The sequence below is a fragment of the Lepidothrix coronata genome, unplaced genomic scaffold, assembly GCF_001604755.1.
Source record: "Lepidothrix coronata isolate B3197 unplaced genomic scaffold, Lepidothrix_coronata-1.0 Scaffold176, whole genome shotgun sequence".
Classification (NCBI taxonomy): domain Eukaryota; kingdom Metazoa; phylum Chordata; class Aves; order Passeriformes; family Pipridae; genus Lepidothrix; species Lepidothrix coronata.
In genome coordinates this window covers 1,785,888-1,799,682 of record NW_016690356.1, presented here as the reverse complement: position 1 = coordinate 1,799,682, position 13,795 = coordinate 1,785,888, and the positions used below count along the sequence as shown (strand labels likewise).

Below are 13,795 nucleotides of genomic sequence, written 5' to 3'. Positions count from 1 at the left end.
GTCTTTAGTTTTGGTGAATAATTTAACCTGAGAAGCCCAACACTGTTGAAGGTCTATTTTTTACTCCCTCCTTAGCCCCTCGTCCAAGTCCCCAGGAACTCTCAGGGCAGCACAGGATGGCAAAGTCACTGCCCCAGGGTCATGGCACCAGCAGGTTCCCCAAAAATCTCAGTTTAGAGGAGAAGGGAAGAGCTTTGCACTTGTGCTGCTGTCATTGATCCTCATGGATACCCAGCTTAAAATACCACATTTAGCTCTGATTGCTTTTAAGTCTCTTTGACCTGTGTCCAAAGGTGGTCTGGGAGCTGGGGGTCCCCAGAGGGGCTCTGCTTCCCTCAGGGGAGTGATCCCTGTAATCCCCATCCTCCCCATCCCTGGATCTTGCAGGGACTTCTACACTCCCAGACTATTTTGGGAGGGTTTAAAAATATCCTGCCTGCATTAATGGGCAATATTCCCAATGGCGCAGCAGCCCCGCGTGGACACGGAGCAGCCCTCGCCCCCCAGCCTCAGATATGGCCCCCCCCAGAAGCCTCTCAGGGCCGGCCCAGGGGCTGTATCCTGCGGTCCCGGGCACTAAACCCCATCCCAAATGGCTCTGATCGCCATGACAACGCTGACTTCAGCCTCTGCCACCTACTCAGGCTCAGAGACACTGGGTGCTGGCTGATGGATTGGTGCGGGCACTGGTGAGTACTCCCCGTGCTCCCTTTTCCCTTGGGATCGAGTCTTTCGGGTGGGAAAAGGGTATTTTTTCCTCCCTGCAAAGCCTCTGCTGGCAGCAGAAAGTGTCTGTGCTTAACTGCATCCGAAGGAGCCGGGCAGCTGGACAAGGCAGCATCGCTCCGGGGTGCTGCTTCTGCCTGCCGGAGGTGTGATGAGTGCACTGGCCTCGGCCAGGGCAGCGGGACCAGGCTTGGGCTTGCTGGGGACATATCGAGGAGCTGGGGACACGGCGAAGTGTTGGGGGCTCAGGAAGATGCCGGGACACATCAAGGTGCCGGGACACGGTGTGGTGGCCCGGGGGTCCCTGCCCGAAGCCCCGGCAGCTCGGAGGGCCGGAGTGCCCTGCCGGGGGGACCGTCCTCGGGGTGGCCGGGGCAGCGTGTCCAGCCCCGCGGCGGGGCCGCTTTCCTTACAAGGAGTTTGGCCGGAGCCCGAGCGGGGGAGCCGCGCTCGCCTCCTCCCGCCTCATTCATCGCAGCCCCGGCCGTGCAGGGGCCGCTGCTCCCCCGGCCCCGCCATCGCCCCCGGCCCCGCCATCGCCCCCGGCCAGCCCCGCGTCCCCTCCGGCCCTGGCTTTTGAGGTGGGAGGCTGCGTTTCTCTTCTCTCTCTGGGGTGTGAAGGGTGGGCGGAGGGCTGGGGGGTGGTCCCTGTATTTCGGTGGGGTGCTGGCCACCAGCGTAGGATGGGGATGCCGGCCACCCTGGCTCCAGGATGCGGATGGAGAAGGGGGGATTTTCCTCCCTCGTGCTGCTGAGCCCCCTTTTGCCCAGGCTGGGGGACCCCACGAGCCAGGCAGTGAGAAGGTACCTACCTGGCACGGCAGCGGGTGCCCCATGTCCCCCCTCGCTCTCTCCCGCAGGACCGAGGATGTCCTCGATGTTCGGCAAACCCCGAGCCAGCGCCGAGCGGCCGCCCCAGACCCCCCTCCCCGAGTGCAATGTGGCCATTCTGGGGTGCAGAGGGGCCGGCAAGTCAGGTGAGACAGGCACCCACCACCACAGGGATGGCCGGGCACAGGGGGGGCTGCGGGGGTGGCAGTGCCATGGGGGGACACCTTCCTCACCTGCCTCTTTCACCTCCTTGCAGCCCTGACTGTCAAGTTTCTAACCAAGAGGTTCATCAGCGAATATGATCCCAACTTGGGTAAGACTCTTTGTCGCCCCATGGAGTACCCTTCCCATCTCCCGTGTTTCCCACAAATATGGCATTTAGGGGGGAAAAACCCCAACCTACTCAAAATTATATGAAAAACAACAAGAAGGGCTGGATTTGATCCAAACCCACTTGTAAAAACAGAGGTGAAAGCAGCGCCCTCTCTCTCTGTGGGCACGTCCCACAGGGGAACATTGGCTCCTCTCATTGCCCTGAAGAAACCAAAAGCTGAATTCTTGGGGCTCCTTGGGGAGCTTCTGGTGCCTCCTGCTCACCCCAGGGGTGTCAGGCAAGGGAAGGGCTGGGGGAATGAGGGGGGTGCAGAGTGAGCGACCCTGGGGGCTGAGTTTTGCAGCAAGCAGTTCTGGGCATTTTTTTTTCCACTCTTTTGAGTAATTAATAACTATTTTTCTGGGCCTGACTCCAGGTCACAGGGAAGAACCATAAATGATTTATCGGGGACATTAGAGAGATATGGACCTTGTCCAGGAACCAACTCTGGCCCCTAATAATTCAGTGACTCTTAGGAAAGAAGGATAAATCCTTTCCTACTTGGATATTTTTGGGAATGTGTTTTCATCTTCCCACGTCAAAACCTTTCCGAAACACATCCATTAGGAGCTGGCCCAGAGAAAGCATCTTTCTCCCGGGGGAATGGCTCAACGGCTCTCCCTGCCTGTCCCGCTTCCAAAAGAAAGGGCCGTTCCTCTCGCCTGATTTATTGGGAAACAGCCCCATGTCAAGCCCCCATCTTGCTTTATCTCTTCAGGCTGAGGCTTTTAGATAAGGGTTGAGCGCTGGGCGCCTGTTGTGCTGGGCTCCTTCTTCTCTCTCCTTCTCCTGCTGGAGCCCACGCTTGTAGCACACAGGGGGAAATGAGCACTCCTAGCTGGGCTTGCCCAGCAGCATCACCACCAGTCTCCCAAAATCACATTGTCTCAGGAAGGAGCAAAGTGCGAGGCATTAGTGGAGGATGCTCCTCATCAGGGCTGAGATTGTTACACAGCATCCCAAGCATCCAGGGCTTTGCTTGGCTTTGGAGAAGATGGGGCATCCCAGCTCATCCTCACAACCACCCTGCTCCTTGCAGAGGACACCTACACCTCGGAGGAGCTGGTGGACCAGCAGCCTGTGCTGCTGAAGGTGATGGACACGGCTGACCAGGTGAGGCACTGGGGCACTGCTGGCGTGATCCATCTGGATTATGGCTGGATCATGTCTGGATCATGGCTGGACCACGGCTCAGCCGCAACTCTCACCCCCAGGATGGTCCCGGGAACTGCGAGCGATACCTGTGCTGGGCCAGCGCCTTCCTGGTCGTCTACAGCATCGAGGACAGGAGGAGTTTTGAGGGCTGCCAGCGCTACCTCGAGGTGCTCGCCCTGCACGCGCGGGGCTGCCAGCGCCACTGCCCCGTGCTCCTGCTGGGAAACAAGCTGGACATGGACCAGTACAGGTATGGGGCTGCTCCCGATGGGACAGAGCTCACAGATCCTCCCATCCTCCGGCTGGGATGCAAAACCCAAATCTGATTTTTTTTAAGGGTATTTCCACCCCTGTTAGTATTTGCCACGTCCTCCCACATCTCCAAGGTTCCTGCTCTCCTGCCCAGGGAATGATGTGTTTATTTTGAGCCTGTTGGTATTTTTCAGTGGGATGTTTTTCAGCTGCATGGTGAGGCAGCATCAGCACCCCTGGCAGGGCTTGAGCCAGAGGAGCCCCTCTGGACATGCCCTTCCTTTCTCTGCAGCCCTCTAGTCCTGGACTGGATGTGCCCGATGTGTTTTTCTGGCCTTTTGTGCTGCTCTGTGGTCCCTCAGGTCCCTGAGTCAGATGCGTTGCTGAACCCCCTGTGTTCCCAGCACAGAGGTGTCTCCCCATAGAGGGGTCTCCTCCCCACTTCCCAGTGCACTGCCATCACACCCACCCCCATGTCCCTGGCACACATCCCCAGCACAGGAATCTGTGTGATTCCCTAGGGACCCACACAGCTCATTACTATGGGATTTCAGGAAAGGCTGAACTCTTTTGGATTCACATACCCTGCTTGTCTCAGAGGGTCACAAGTGAGTGCTACCCTTGTGCCCACCGGGAAGCAGGCATGGGATGCAGGGTCTGCTGCCTGCACCCTTTTCAGGAGACTGCAGTGCCCCAAGGGATCCTGCAGCCATTCCCCTCTGCTCTCGCCAGGCAGGTGCCCTCGGCCGAAGGGATGTCCCTGGCCAGCAGGTTCGGGTGCCTCTTCCACGAGGTGTCGGCGTGCCAGGACTTCACAGGGGTGCAGCACGTCTTCCACGAGGCCGTGCGGGCGGTGCGGCGCCAGGCGGAGTGCAACCCGCCCGCCCGGCCGCTCCTCATCACCGAGGACCGGCCCTGCCCGCCGGTGGCCGCGGCCCTGGCCCTGCCCACCCACCACGGCTTGGCCACCTGCACCTTCAACACCCTCTCCACCGTCAACTACAAGGAGATCCCCTCGGTGGCCCAGGCCAAGCTGGTCACCGTCAAGTCCTCGCGGGCTCAGAGCAAGAGGAAGGCTCCCACGCTCACCTTGTTGAAAGGCTTCAAGATATTTTAGGACATGTCCCTGTGGTCTGTGGAGAGGGAGGTGAGAGACCCTCACCCATCCCCCTGGCTCTGCAAGGGCTGAGACCTTCTGTGATAGACTCACAGCCATCTCAGCAGCTGCTGGCAGGTGGTGGCCCTGGTCTCTGTGCCAGTGCAGAGCCAGCAGTGGCAACTTGGCAAGCAGGAGGGTGCCAAGAGTCCAACATGTTGCATTGCTCTGCCTGCCCCTGCCCAGCACTGCTGTGGTGTCTGTATCCTGTCCTGCCACTGGCACCGGGGCCAGCTTGGTTTTCCATGAAGATCCAGCAACTCCTGGAAGAGCCGGAGCCATGGGCACCACTGGGAGGGCAAGGGCTGTCCCCAGGGCCCCCAGCCAGCTTGGGCACCTGGCACACAGCGACAGGAGCCCAGGAGGGGACAATTAATCATTAATCCAGCATGGAGGAACCCATCTCGTTCATCCCACGGGTCCCTGACTGAGCAATAAGTAGAAGGAATTTTTATTTTATTTTAAATCCAAATAAAAAAGGTGCAGATACTGTTTCAGCTGACTGAAGGCCTCAGGTGGCCCGAAACTGATTCCCACACAGCGACCTATGTCACACCAAAACTGCTGCTTTTTTAATCAACTTTTTACACTGTAGTGTCCCTTTCCAAAGGCTTTGCAAGGAGACGCTTCACTGATGAGGACATGGTCTGAAAAGCCTTTGTTTAAAAGACTGATGTATCTCCAAAAATGTCCTAAATTATTTCATGGCTTCTACGTGTGCCCAGTGAAGGGCATGAAAGTAATCCTGGAGCACACCAGGGTCTGCCTGTGCCCGAGCCAGGGCCAAAGGCTGGGTGTTTGGTTTCAGGTGCTCTATCAGGTTAAATGTTTTGCTTCTCCCTGGAGTTGCAGTTACTCTGCAGAGTAAAATATCCATGTGTATATTTGTACATATATCCATATATATGTATATACACATATATATATATATGACCTTACTGACAGAGATTCAATATGGGATTTTGATCCACCACTTTGGAAAGTATTTTAATAAAGATGATTTCTGAAAAGAATAAAAGTGCCTCAGCTTCAGTGTGGCTGTTTTCTTGATGGGAAGTGGCTGACTGCAGGACAAGCCTCCCACCTCCCACCTCCTGCCCTGGCTTAGCTCCCAGCTGTTTGCAGCACCTGAGGGAAGGGGTGAAGCTGGTGCCAGAGGGAAGGCTGGAGGCAGCCAAAACCTGCAGGGGAACATCAGCCAGGCAAGAGCTGAGCTGGAGAGGCAGGGGTTGCCTTGAGGCCAGGGCCTCTCCTCTGGGTGCAACTCTGCTGCTTTCTTCTTTTTGACTTTTCTTTCCCCAGGCTAAACTGCATTTTTAAACTTCCATCTCTACAAAATGAGATATTCCAATACCTTCCTCAGGGCCTACATGGTCTGACTTCAGCTGCTGCTATATGGCTTCCTCAGGCAAATCCATGTATAGGGATGTGAGGGTCCCGTCCTTCCACTGGACCACCACTTCCCCTGGTCTCTGGTTCTGGGGCACTGGCTCCTGTTTTTGTGGCTCAGCTGGACTGTATTCCTGCACAGGTATCAGGGCTTTCTTGGCATCCAGCTCAGCCTGCAGCGGGGTTTGCTCCGCGTTTCTGCTCATGAAGATCTTCCTTTTCCTGCAGGGAAGGCACAACAGGGCCATGTGGAGTGAAGCAGCAAGCCCAGCCCACTTCGGGGGGCAAGTACCCTGGTGATGGTCACAGCCTTCAATTTGCACTGTGTCCCTGGAACACACCAGGGCAAACCCCACCAGCTGCATCGTGTCAGGTAAGTGCTCTGAAGTGCTGGAGCACAGGCAGCTGTGGGATTCCCACTTGGAGAGCACAGTGGTCCCGATGCCAGGAGCAGCACCCAGCCAGCACTAGAGGGAGAGCTTGGCAGGCTCAGAGCATTAGCTCTTCGCTCCTCTGAAGGAGCTCTGACCCAAAGGTAAGTTTTCATGCTGTAACAAACACTGAGTTGCTCCTCAGCTGCAGGGTTGTTGTGCAGCAACAGGGGAACAGTGTGGAATGCTGACGGGGAAAGGCTGGGAGTCCTGCTCCAGAGCCTCTGCACTTACGGGAGGGCATCTGACACCACACAGTTATGGTCACTTCCCTCCCAGCAGCCCTGTTAGGCTGGGCAGAGCTGTGCAGACCCTTCACTGCTGAGGATCCAGGTTCGGGAGAAGGGAAGTGGCTTGTTCCAAGTGACACATGGGGAGAGCAGGGATCAGGCATGATTTTATAAGAAAATACTGTTCAAAGGGAGTTTGTCTTTGCTTTTCTCCCTATCAATCAGGGCTTGTCCTGTCCTGCCAAACCCCTGTGTCTATCTGCCTGGGGGGGTTCAGCACACCATCACACGCCAAAAGGTCCCCAGATTTTCCCATCTCACCTGTTTCGCACAATGTTAACGGTCAGGAGAGCAAGACCCAAAATGAAGGTTGCGAGGGACAGCGCAAGGACAGAGTAATTCCATGTTGAGGCTGGGGAAAGCAGAGAGGCAGCATTAGCAGGCACAGCAAAAAGTGACCCACAAAGCACAGCCAGGAATTTCCTGAGGACACCCAGGATGATCCATTCTTGATTTCGCCCTCGATTTTTGTGCCTTTAACGTTGATCCTCGTGGCACTGACCTCCTAATATCAATCTGCTCCCTCCACCCTGCCAAAATCACTGGTCATCCCAGACTTTTGCTCTCTTGGCAGGCTCTGCCTGGAGAGAGGCTGAATAATGTCTCTGGGAGGAGACATTATCTCGGCAAAGCTTCCTGCCTGTCTTCACCCACGGTCTGCTTCTTCTCACCAGAGGTGAGACTGAGGCTTTGTGTGTCCGGGGTAAATCCCCTCCTCCGGTAATTCCCTCAGGTATCTGTGTTAGGCAGGACAGTTAACAGCCAAGGGCTGTGTCTCAGCCCAGGAACACCAATGGCACTTACGGTCTTCTCTGCGGAAGAACCAGAGCAGCTCCTCCAGCTGTTCCTGGTCCATGCCCAGCAGAAGGGCGGCATTGCCTGCTGTGTGCTCATGCACCTGTGGGCTGGTCAGGGCAGCTGGGAAGTACCTGTTGTGCCCCGCCTTGGCTGGGGAGGAGAGAGCAGAAAGATGCAACAGTCACTCACTGCAGCCCTTCAGACAGGAGATGACCTTCCCCTTCGCTCCCAGGGTTGCCCAGCCCGTCTCTCCAATCAGGCAGAATGCAGCCCTGAGGGCACAGCCTGACCTCATCACGCACTGAGAATTGGAGAGCATTTTTGGCGCAGACCCCATTATGGTGAAGCACCAGGGTTGGAAAGACCCCTGGATGCTGACAGGGCCTGTTCACATTCCCCAACAGTGCAGGTGTCTCTACCACTGGTCCCTGGGTGAGCAGCACTCACCAGTTTTCTCCTCGCACACGCTCCTGTCCGCAGCATCCTGCCACTGGGCCTTGAGGCCTCTCACGTCACCGAGAGCGACTCCTTTCCTGTTTGCCACCAGATAGCTCTGGCTGGTGCCCAGAGGCGAGAGCAGAGAGTTGGAGCAGTCCCAGCTCGTGTAGCCCGTGCTGGCACAGAGACTTGTCTGCACTCTGTCAGCGCCCAACACAGAGAGGCAGGTCTGCGTGCCATGATTCACCAAAGAGTCGCCTTGCCAAGACCAGTCCTGGAAATCTGACTCTGGATTACAGTTCTCTAGTAATAAATTGCTATTTGTTGGACTGGCTTGTAAACACAGGTTGAATTTAGCATTTTTTATCAGAAAAGCTTCAGTGTCTGCAAAGAAAACAACATATGAGTGCAGCCAACCCCAAAGCACAGGACACACACACACACACAGAGTGCAAATGGGAATGACACCCAGTTCAGGAACTGGGGCAAACTTTTCCCATGGCTGAGCCAGGCTGCTGCTGGTGTATACCAAGGAAAATGGGCCCAGAGAGAGAAGAAACCATATTTCCAGAAAGTTAAGGTCTTTGCACATGCGACCTACTTCACCCACACCATTATCCTCTAAGCCAGGACTCTACCTTGCAGCAGGAAAAATTGTATTAACCAGAAGATCTTCATATTTGTATATGCAGCTGGAATGGATCACACCTTCACCAGTGTCTCTTCAGTGGTGCAGATGCCTGGGAAAGAGACAAAGAAACTGAGCTGAGGGATAACCTGATTCCCCTCTCTGCTCCAGCTCTGTATCCAGAGATGGGACCTCATGCACCCCTGCAGCTGTGGCGTGTTTTCTTCTGTGAACGTGAGTCTGAGCTGCCAGGACAGGGTGCAGAAATCTGGGAGCCACTAAGGTGACAGGGAGTGGGTGTGGCACAGGGTCTGCTGCCTGGGGTTGGGCCCCTTGCCGAAGTGATCCCACGAGCTGTGAGCTCAGCTGCTGTGAGCCAGCCCCTCAACAAACTCTCTAAGCTTCCCTCCTTGCTCCCCTGACACGATCCATAGAGAGCACATACTTTGGACAGTGCCTACCTGCTGCCAATCCATGGATGGCAGAGTAAGGGTGTGGAGACGAGGAAGTGGAGGGCTGAGCTCCAAGACAAGGCAAGGCCAGCTTGCCATTGAGGTTAGGGTGTCTCCCATCCCTCAGGGAAGCATAAAGCTCCTCCTTGACCTTTAGTCCCTCATTTGCCAATGTCATCAATCCTGCTTTTATGGCTGATGGTCCAAATTATTTCTTAAGCCTCCTTTGGAGAAACCTGCCCTGAGCAGGGGTTCCTGGCTGTCCACTGTGAGTTGGTGAGATGTTTAGGTGGCTCTCCCCAGCCCACAGCTCACTGGCCTCACCTGAACCATCACCCACTGGCAGGTCAACGACACCACAACACACGTGCGTCCCTCAGGCACTCTGGCCCCACAGGCCATTAATTATTATATGAATACTTTTATGACAGTCTGATACTCTCGACTTTCACCTGCCTTTGTCGTGTGGCCTGGAGCTGTCTGAAACTGTTCCCTGGAAACTGCTCATGGCCACGTTCCACCGCGCCAGGCGTGTCAGCAACGCTGCTGCTGACTCCTCGGGGAAGCATTTGTCCCCTCGGTTATAGACCTAATGATTGCTACTATTTAGCCCCCATTCTCAATGTCTTCACAATTCAAAGTTCACATTTTACAGCCAACCAGGCATGCAGGCTTGCTCCCTGCTGCCAGAAAACCACCTGCTAGCAATTCTTTGAGGAGGGGACTCTCAAGTACATACGTGGTCCACTTTGTATTTCGGAAAATGTGGGTAAACCTGCTCCCTGCAGTGAGGTGTGCCAATTACCTTCCCATCCAGGTAACCTTTAGCTTGTTCACATGGATCACCCCTCACAAAGGAGGAAATAGAGTCTTGGTGCCAATGAAAATAAGTTACAACTCAGCTACGCCCTAATGAGAAGTGGCACTTGAATGTGTTAAATCTTGCTGTGCAAGGCTTCTGACTAATCATTTGCTCGAACAGAAATATTTGACAAGCATGGTGCTGATTTTCTCCTAAGGTGTTTCATAACTTGTGGGCCACCTCCCGGTGTCCATGCACAGCAGGGATGCTGGAAAGCTGCTGGAAGTACTTCACTACTTCATAAAGTAGTGACCAACTGCCAAGTCTCCCCAGAGGTGGGAGGCCAGAACTTCTCAGGTACAACACAGCAGCAGAATGGATATTTATTCTGCGTTAACAGGAAATTTAGGTAAAATACTTTAAAGGAAACTCCTGTTATTTTACCGACCTTTTACCTGTACATCACACTAACCAAACTAGTTTCATTCATCAAAGCTCCAAAACATTGTTCTCAGGCCAGTGCATCTACCCCAGAGGAGAGCTTGAGCACAATCCAGAACTCTGCCTGCAACACCAGTTTCCCCAGCAAGGAAACAGTGAGTCTCACAATTCTGATGAGTTTGGATCTTCCAGTCTGAAAGAGAGATTTTTAAAGCCATCTCCTCCAGCCTCCCCCACACAGCTGCTCCATCCTGCTGCCCACACCCCAGTGTGGGTGAGCACTGCTCCACCAGACATGCTGGGAGAGCGTGGGAGACGTTCTTCTCCATCGCTGCCCTGCCTGCACATCTCAGCAGTGACTCTGGCTGCTGATGGATGGGGATGAGCCCTTGGATCCAGGTCTTTGCAACTCCAAGCTGCAGACTTTGGTCTTCTATCCCTCTGGAGACATCCAAGACCCTTCTGAGGTTGCTTCCCAGCTCAGGTACAACACGGGAAGCTCAAATGAGAGAGAGCTGGTGCATTTTATGCTATATTGATATAAGTAAAGATGGGGAATAATCTTCTGGAAAGACCATCAAACACAGCTTCTGTTAAGATGATAATGTCCCTCTGGACTCCCTGCTCAATACTCACTACACAATATGGGATGATGCATTTAGAACATATCAGTCTTTCCAAAAACAGTCTCCTCTTGTCATCCAGACTCTCTCTGGTGATTATCTTATCTCAACTGATGGCATTAAAATGCGTCAGTTATTCCAAATGCAGTATAAAAGTGGGATGCTCTGTCTTTGGGATTCACGGAGGATATACAATGGCACATCACGGAGATGCAAATGGATGGATTGGTTTATAGAAGTACATTAAGCACTGAGTTCCATTACAGAACACAAGAAAAAATGTTTAATATTTAAAATATTAAAGCAAGAAGGCAGTTTGTCCTCTTTGTTAACCACTGTGAAGCCAAAAGTTAAAGAGCAAATCTGAGTTATATTATAAATTTTCCTTTGACTGCTTCCCAGGCTTTTATATGCAGGAGTTATCCCAGCCTGCTTCTCACCTGCTATCCAGTCTCTCCTTAAACAGCCTTCACTTAAAATTTCCAAGGATTTGAGCTTTCTAGCTGGAATAAATAAATAAATAAACCTTTCTTTACAGATAGCTATAAATTAACCCAGCAGCTGGTGCAGCAGGAATGCCCATTAATCTCCACTAACTCACCAGAAACAGGCAGTTCCCAGCAGGGAGGAAGCTACATTTCTTCTTTCAGCCCTGTCATCCCAAGACGTCTCCTCCGAGCTCCCATCAGTGGTAATGTCACTGTGGCAATGCAGTGACAAGGTTCCCTGTCCTCCTGCTCTGGATGTGCTACGAGCTGTGATTCATTCTGCTCCTGAGTCATGTGTGAAGGTCAGTCCAACAGGTGAGGTACACTGACCCCTGAAGAAAACACACCTCTTTAGTGGGAGCATTTACAGTGTGAGGTGAATGACCTTTTCCCAAAGAATGAACTGTAGGAACTTCCAGTCTATTTGCTGAAGCTATTGGCACAATCAGTATTAAAAGAGCACACTGAGCAGAATGACACTCAGTAATAAGTTACCCTGGAGTTAAAGATAACGTTCACTCCGCCTGCCTCTGTCCTCATTGCATACAGGAAGCATGTCCTGATAAAGCAGATATTATCCCTTTTTTTTTTTTTTTTTTTAGTGAATGGTTATTCTAAGGCTCTCAGAGTATCTTACCAGAGCAATCAACTTTGCAGGCAAAGCATGATGCACCTACCAGAGACTCTGCCATCCCTGTTTCACAGGTACTGGCAACACCTGCCTAAGTCAATAGTCTGCTAAGAGGCTCTGCAGGCTGATGTGCTGCTTTTTGTGGCAGCCACGCTGGGAAAGGAGGATTCCTCCTCCCTGAACTACCTGGTTCATGGATGGAGCTGCACACTGCGAACCACACGAGATGCCTCTCAGTGATGTGCTTGGGGCACACAGCTAGCATTGGTTAGCTCCAGCTTTACTGGAGATGGGCACAGTGTCCTTATATTTGTCCTGTTCTCAGTGTTTTCCTTGAAATAAAGTGTTCAAGGCCAGGTCAGATGGGGCTTGGAGCAACCTCGTCTAGGGGAAGGTGTCCCTGCCCCTGGCAAGGGTTTGGAATGAGATTATCTTTAAGGTCCCTTCCAACCCAAACCATTTTATGATTCTGTGATCTTTGGCATTGAAGTTTTGCTCCGGTGCAATTAATCCTTTGAATCCTATCTCACATCTACATCAGAGCTTCCCTGGCTGCCCCTGTGAAATCCCATCCAGCAGACATGTATAGTCCCAAACAGATGTTTCACTGCTCAGCCTCAGCCTGGCAGCAATCAGATGGGAGCTCAGAAATGCATCTTCCAGGAAACAAGAGCTGCTCTTGCTGGGGGAGGCAGTTCCAGCTGGGACATCCCACCACACTGCAAATTGTGCTGTCTTTCCTCTTCATTTCAAGCAGGATCATTTAGAAAGTGCCATCAGAGTAGGGAAGGCTTTTCCAGTGCCCTTGTGATCTTTGCAGTGCCAGGGAAGGGGTAGAGGAACAGGCCAGCAAGAGGTCTCACAAGCTGCACAACCAAATCCTCTGGCTTTGGGAAAGGTACAGAGAAGACACCTGGTCCCAGAGTAATCTCAGAGTAGAAGGATAGAGATGCTGCCCATGGTGAAGAGGTGACTGTAATGGGTGGATGGTGACCTCAAAGCCCCAGAAGGTTCCTTTTCATCCCAATTTTCTACATGGCTTGATTTATGTATCTATGTTTTAATTACAAAAAATCATTTCCCCAAGTGCTGTGTGGAAGCTGGGCATGATGGTATAATCCACATTTTCCTAACCAAAACCAGGTGGAGAAGCCTGATCAGAGGACACAGAGTACCTGTGGCTCCTGGGACATCACAGGCACCTCTGCAGCTCCACAGTGACCACCTGGTTCCAGTCCTGCCTTGGGCTGTTTGTAGGAAAGGTGTCCAACAGCTCCTCCCATATGGGAGACCCCACATCCCTCCTGCAGCCCTTGCAAGCCCAGTGTCCTCCAGGCAGTAGTGAAGCCATGGGTGGCCTCCACTTGCATCCCTGGGGTGGAGTGGTGTGGCTCAGGGACAAGCCTCGGTGCACCAGCACAGCAGCTCCTGTTCCACTCATGATAACCCCCCAAAAATAGCGTCAGGATGCAGGTAAGTGGCTGAGCTGGACTCAGCGTGATGTACATGGAAATAAAAACAGTTTCCCACTGGTTAGAGTTGGCTCTTGTGCCCAGTAATCCTCTCCTTTTCCAGAGAACCGTGAATGGCTTCAGGAGAAACCTCTTCAGCAAGGCTGTGAGTGTTTGATTTTTTGTCTCCCTGACAACACTGGCACTGGTTAATGGGCAATATCTTTTTACTTCTTGGAGACACTTTCATTGTCTTGGCCAGGAAGCAAAGTGCAGATAAGATGTTGATTTCTGTTCTGCTTCCTCCTCGGATCTGTCTTCACTAGTCTTGGGAAGAGCTTGTCTGACCTCGGTGTTTTAATTTTGCTTATCTTTTTTGATCCCTTCAGTGTCTTTGACCTGAAATGCCTGGTTACAGAATAACTAAACATGCAGGGTTG

The 13,795-nt window shown here is 53.0% G+C and overlaps 2 protein-coding genes across 3 annotated transcripts; one reads left to right on the top strand and one right to left on the bottom strand.

The window, feature by feature from the left end:
* The first annotated feature begins 10 nt into the window (after positions 1 to 10).
* RASL12 (RAS like family 12) lies at positions 11 to 7,386 on the top strand. Of its 2 annotated transcripts, none has more exons than XM_017830323.1 (6): positions 11 to 689; positions 1,587 to 1,703; positions 1,814 to 1,870; positions 2,970 to 3,043; positions 3,145 to 3,335; positions 4,070 to 5,511. In XM_017830323.1, the coding sequence occupies exons 2-6, from the start codon at positions 1,595 to 1,597 to the stop codon at positions 4,452 to 4,454; spliced, it is 816 nt and encodes a 271-aa protein (XP_017685812.1). In that variant the 5' UTR covers positions 11 to 689; positions 1,587 to 1,594; the 3' UTR covers positions 4,455 to 5,511. The 2 variants fall into 2 exon arrangements, with proteins under 2 accessions (XP_017685812.1, XP_017685813.1); XM_017830324.1 differs by lacking the exon at positions 4,070 to 5,511 and adding an exon at positions 6,111 to 7,386 and having other exon boundaries at positions 14 to 689.
* SLC51B (solute carrier family 51 beta subunit) lies at positions 5,506 to 11,845 on the bottom strand. The gene is made up of 6 exons (XM_017830322.1): positions 11,387 to 11,845; positions 8,478 to 8,579; positions 7,849 to 8,223; positions 7,408 to 7,551; positions 6,865 to 6,955; positions 5,506 to 6,104 (listed from the first exon to the last, which is right to left on the bottom strand). Exons 2-6 carry the CDS (start codon positions 8,515 to 8,517, stop codon positions 5,885 to 5,887), a joined length of 870 nt encoding a protein of 289 aa, XP_017685811.1. The 5' UTR covers positions 8,518 to 8,579; positions 11,387 to 11,845; the 3' UTR covers positions 5,506 to 5,884.
* Between the last annotated feature and the right edge of the window lie 1,950 nt (positions 11,846 to 13,795).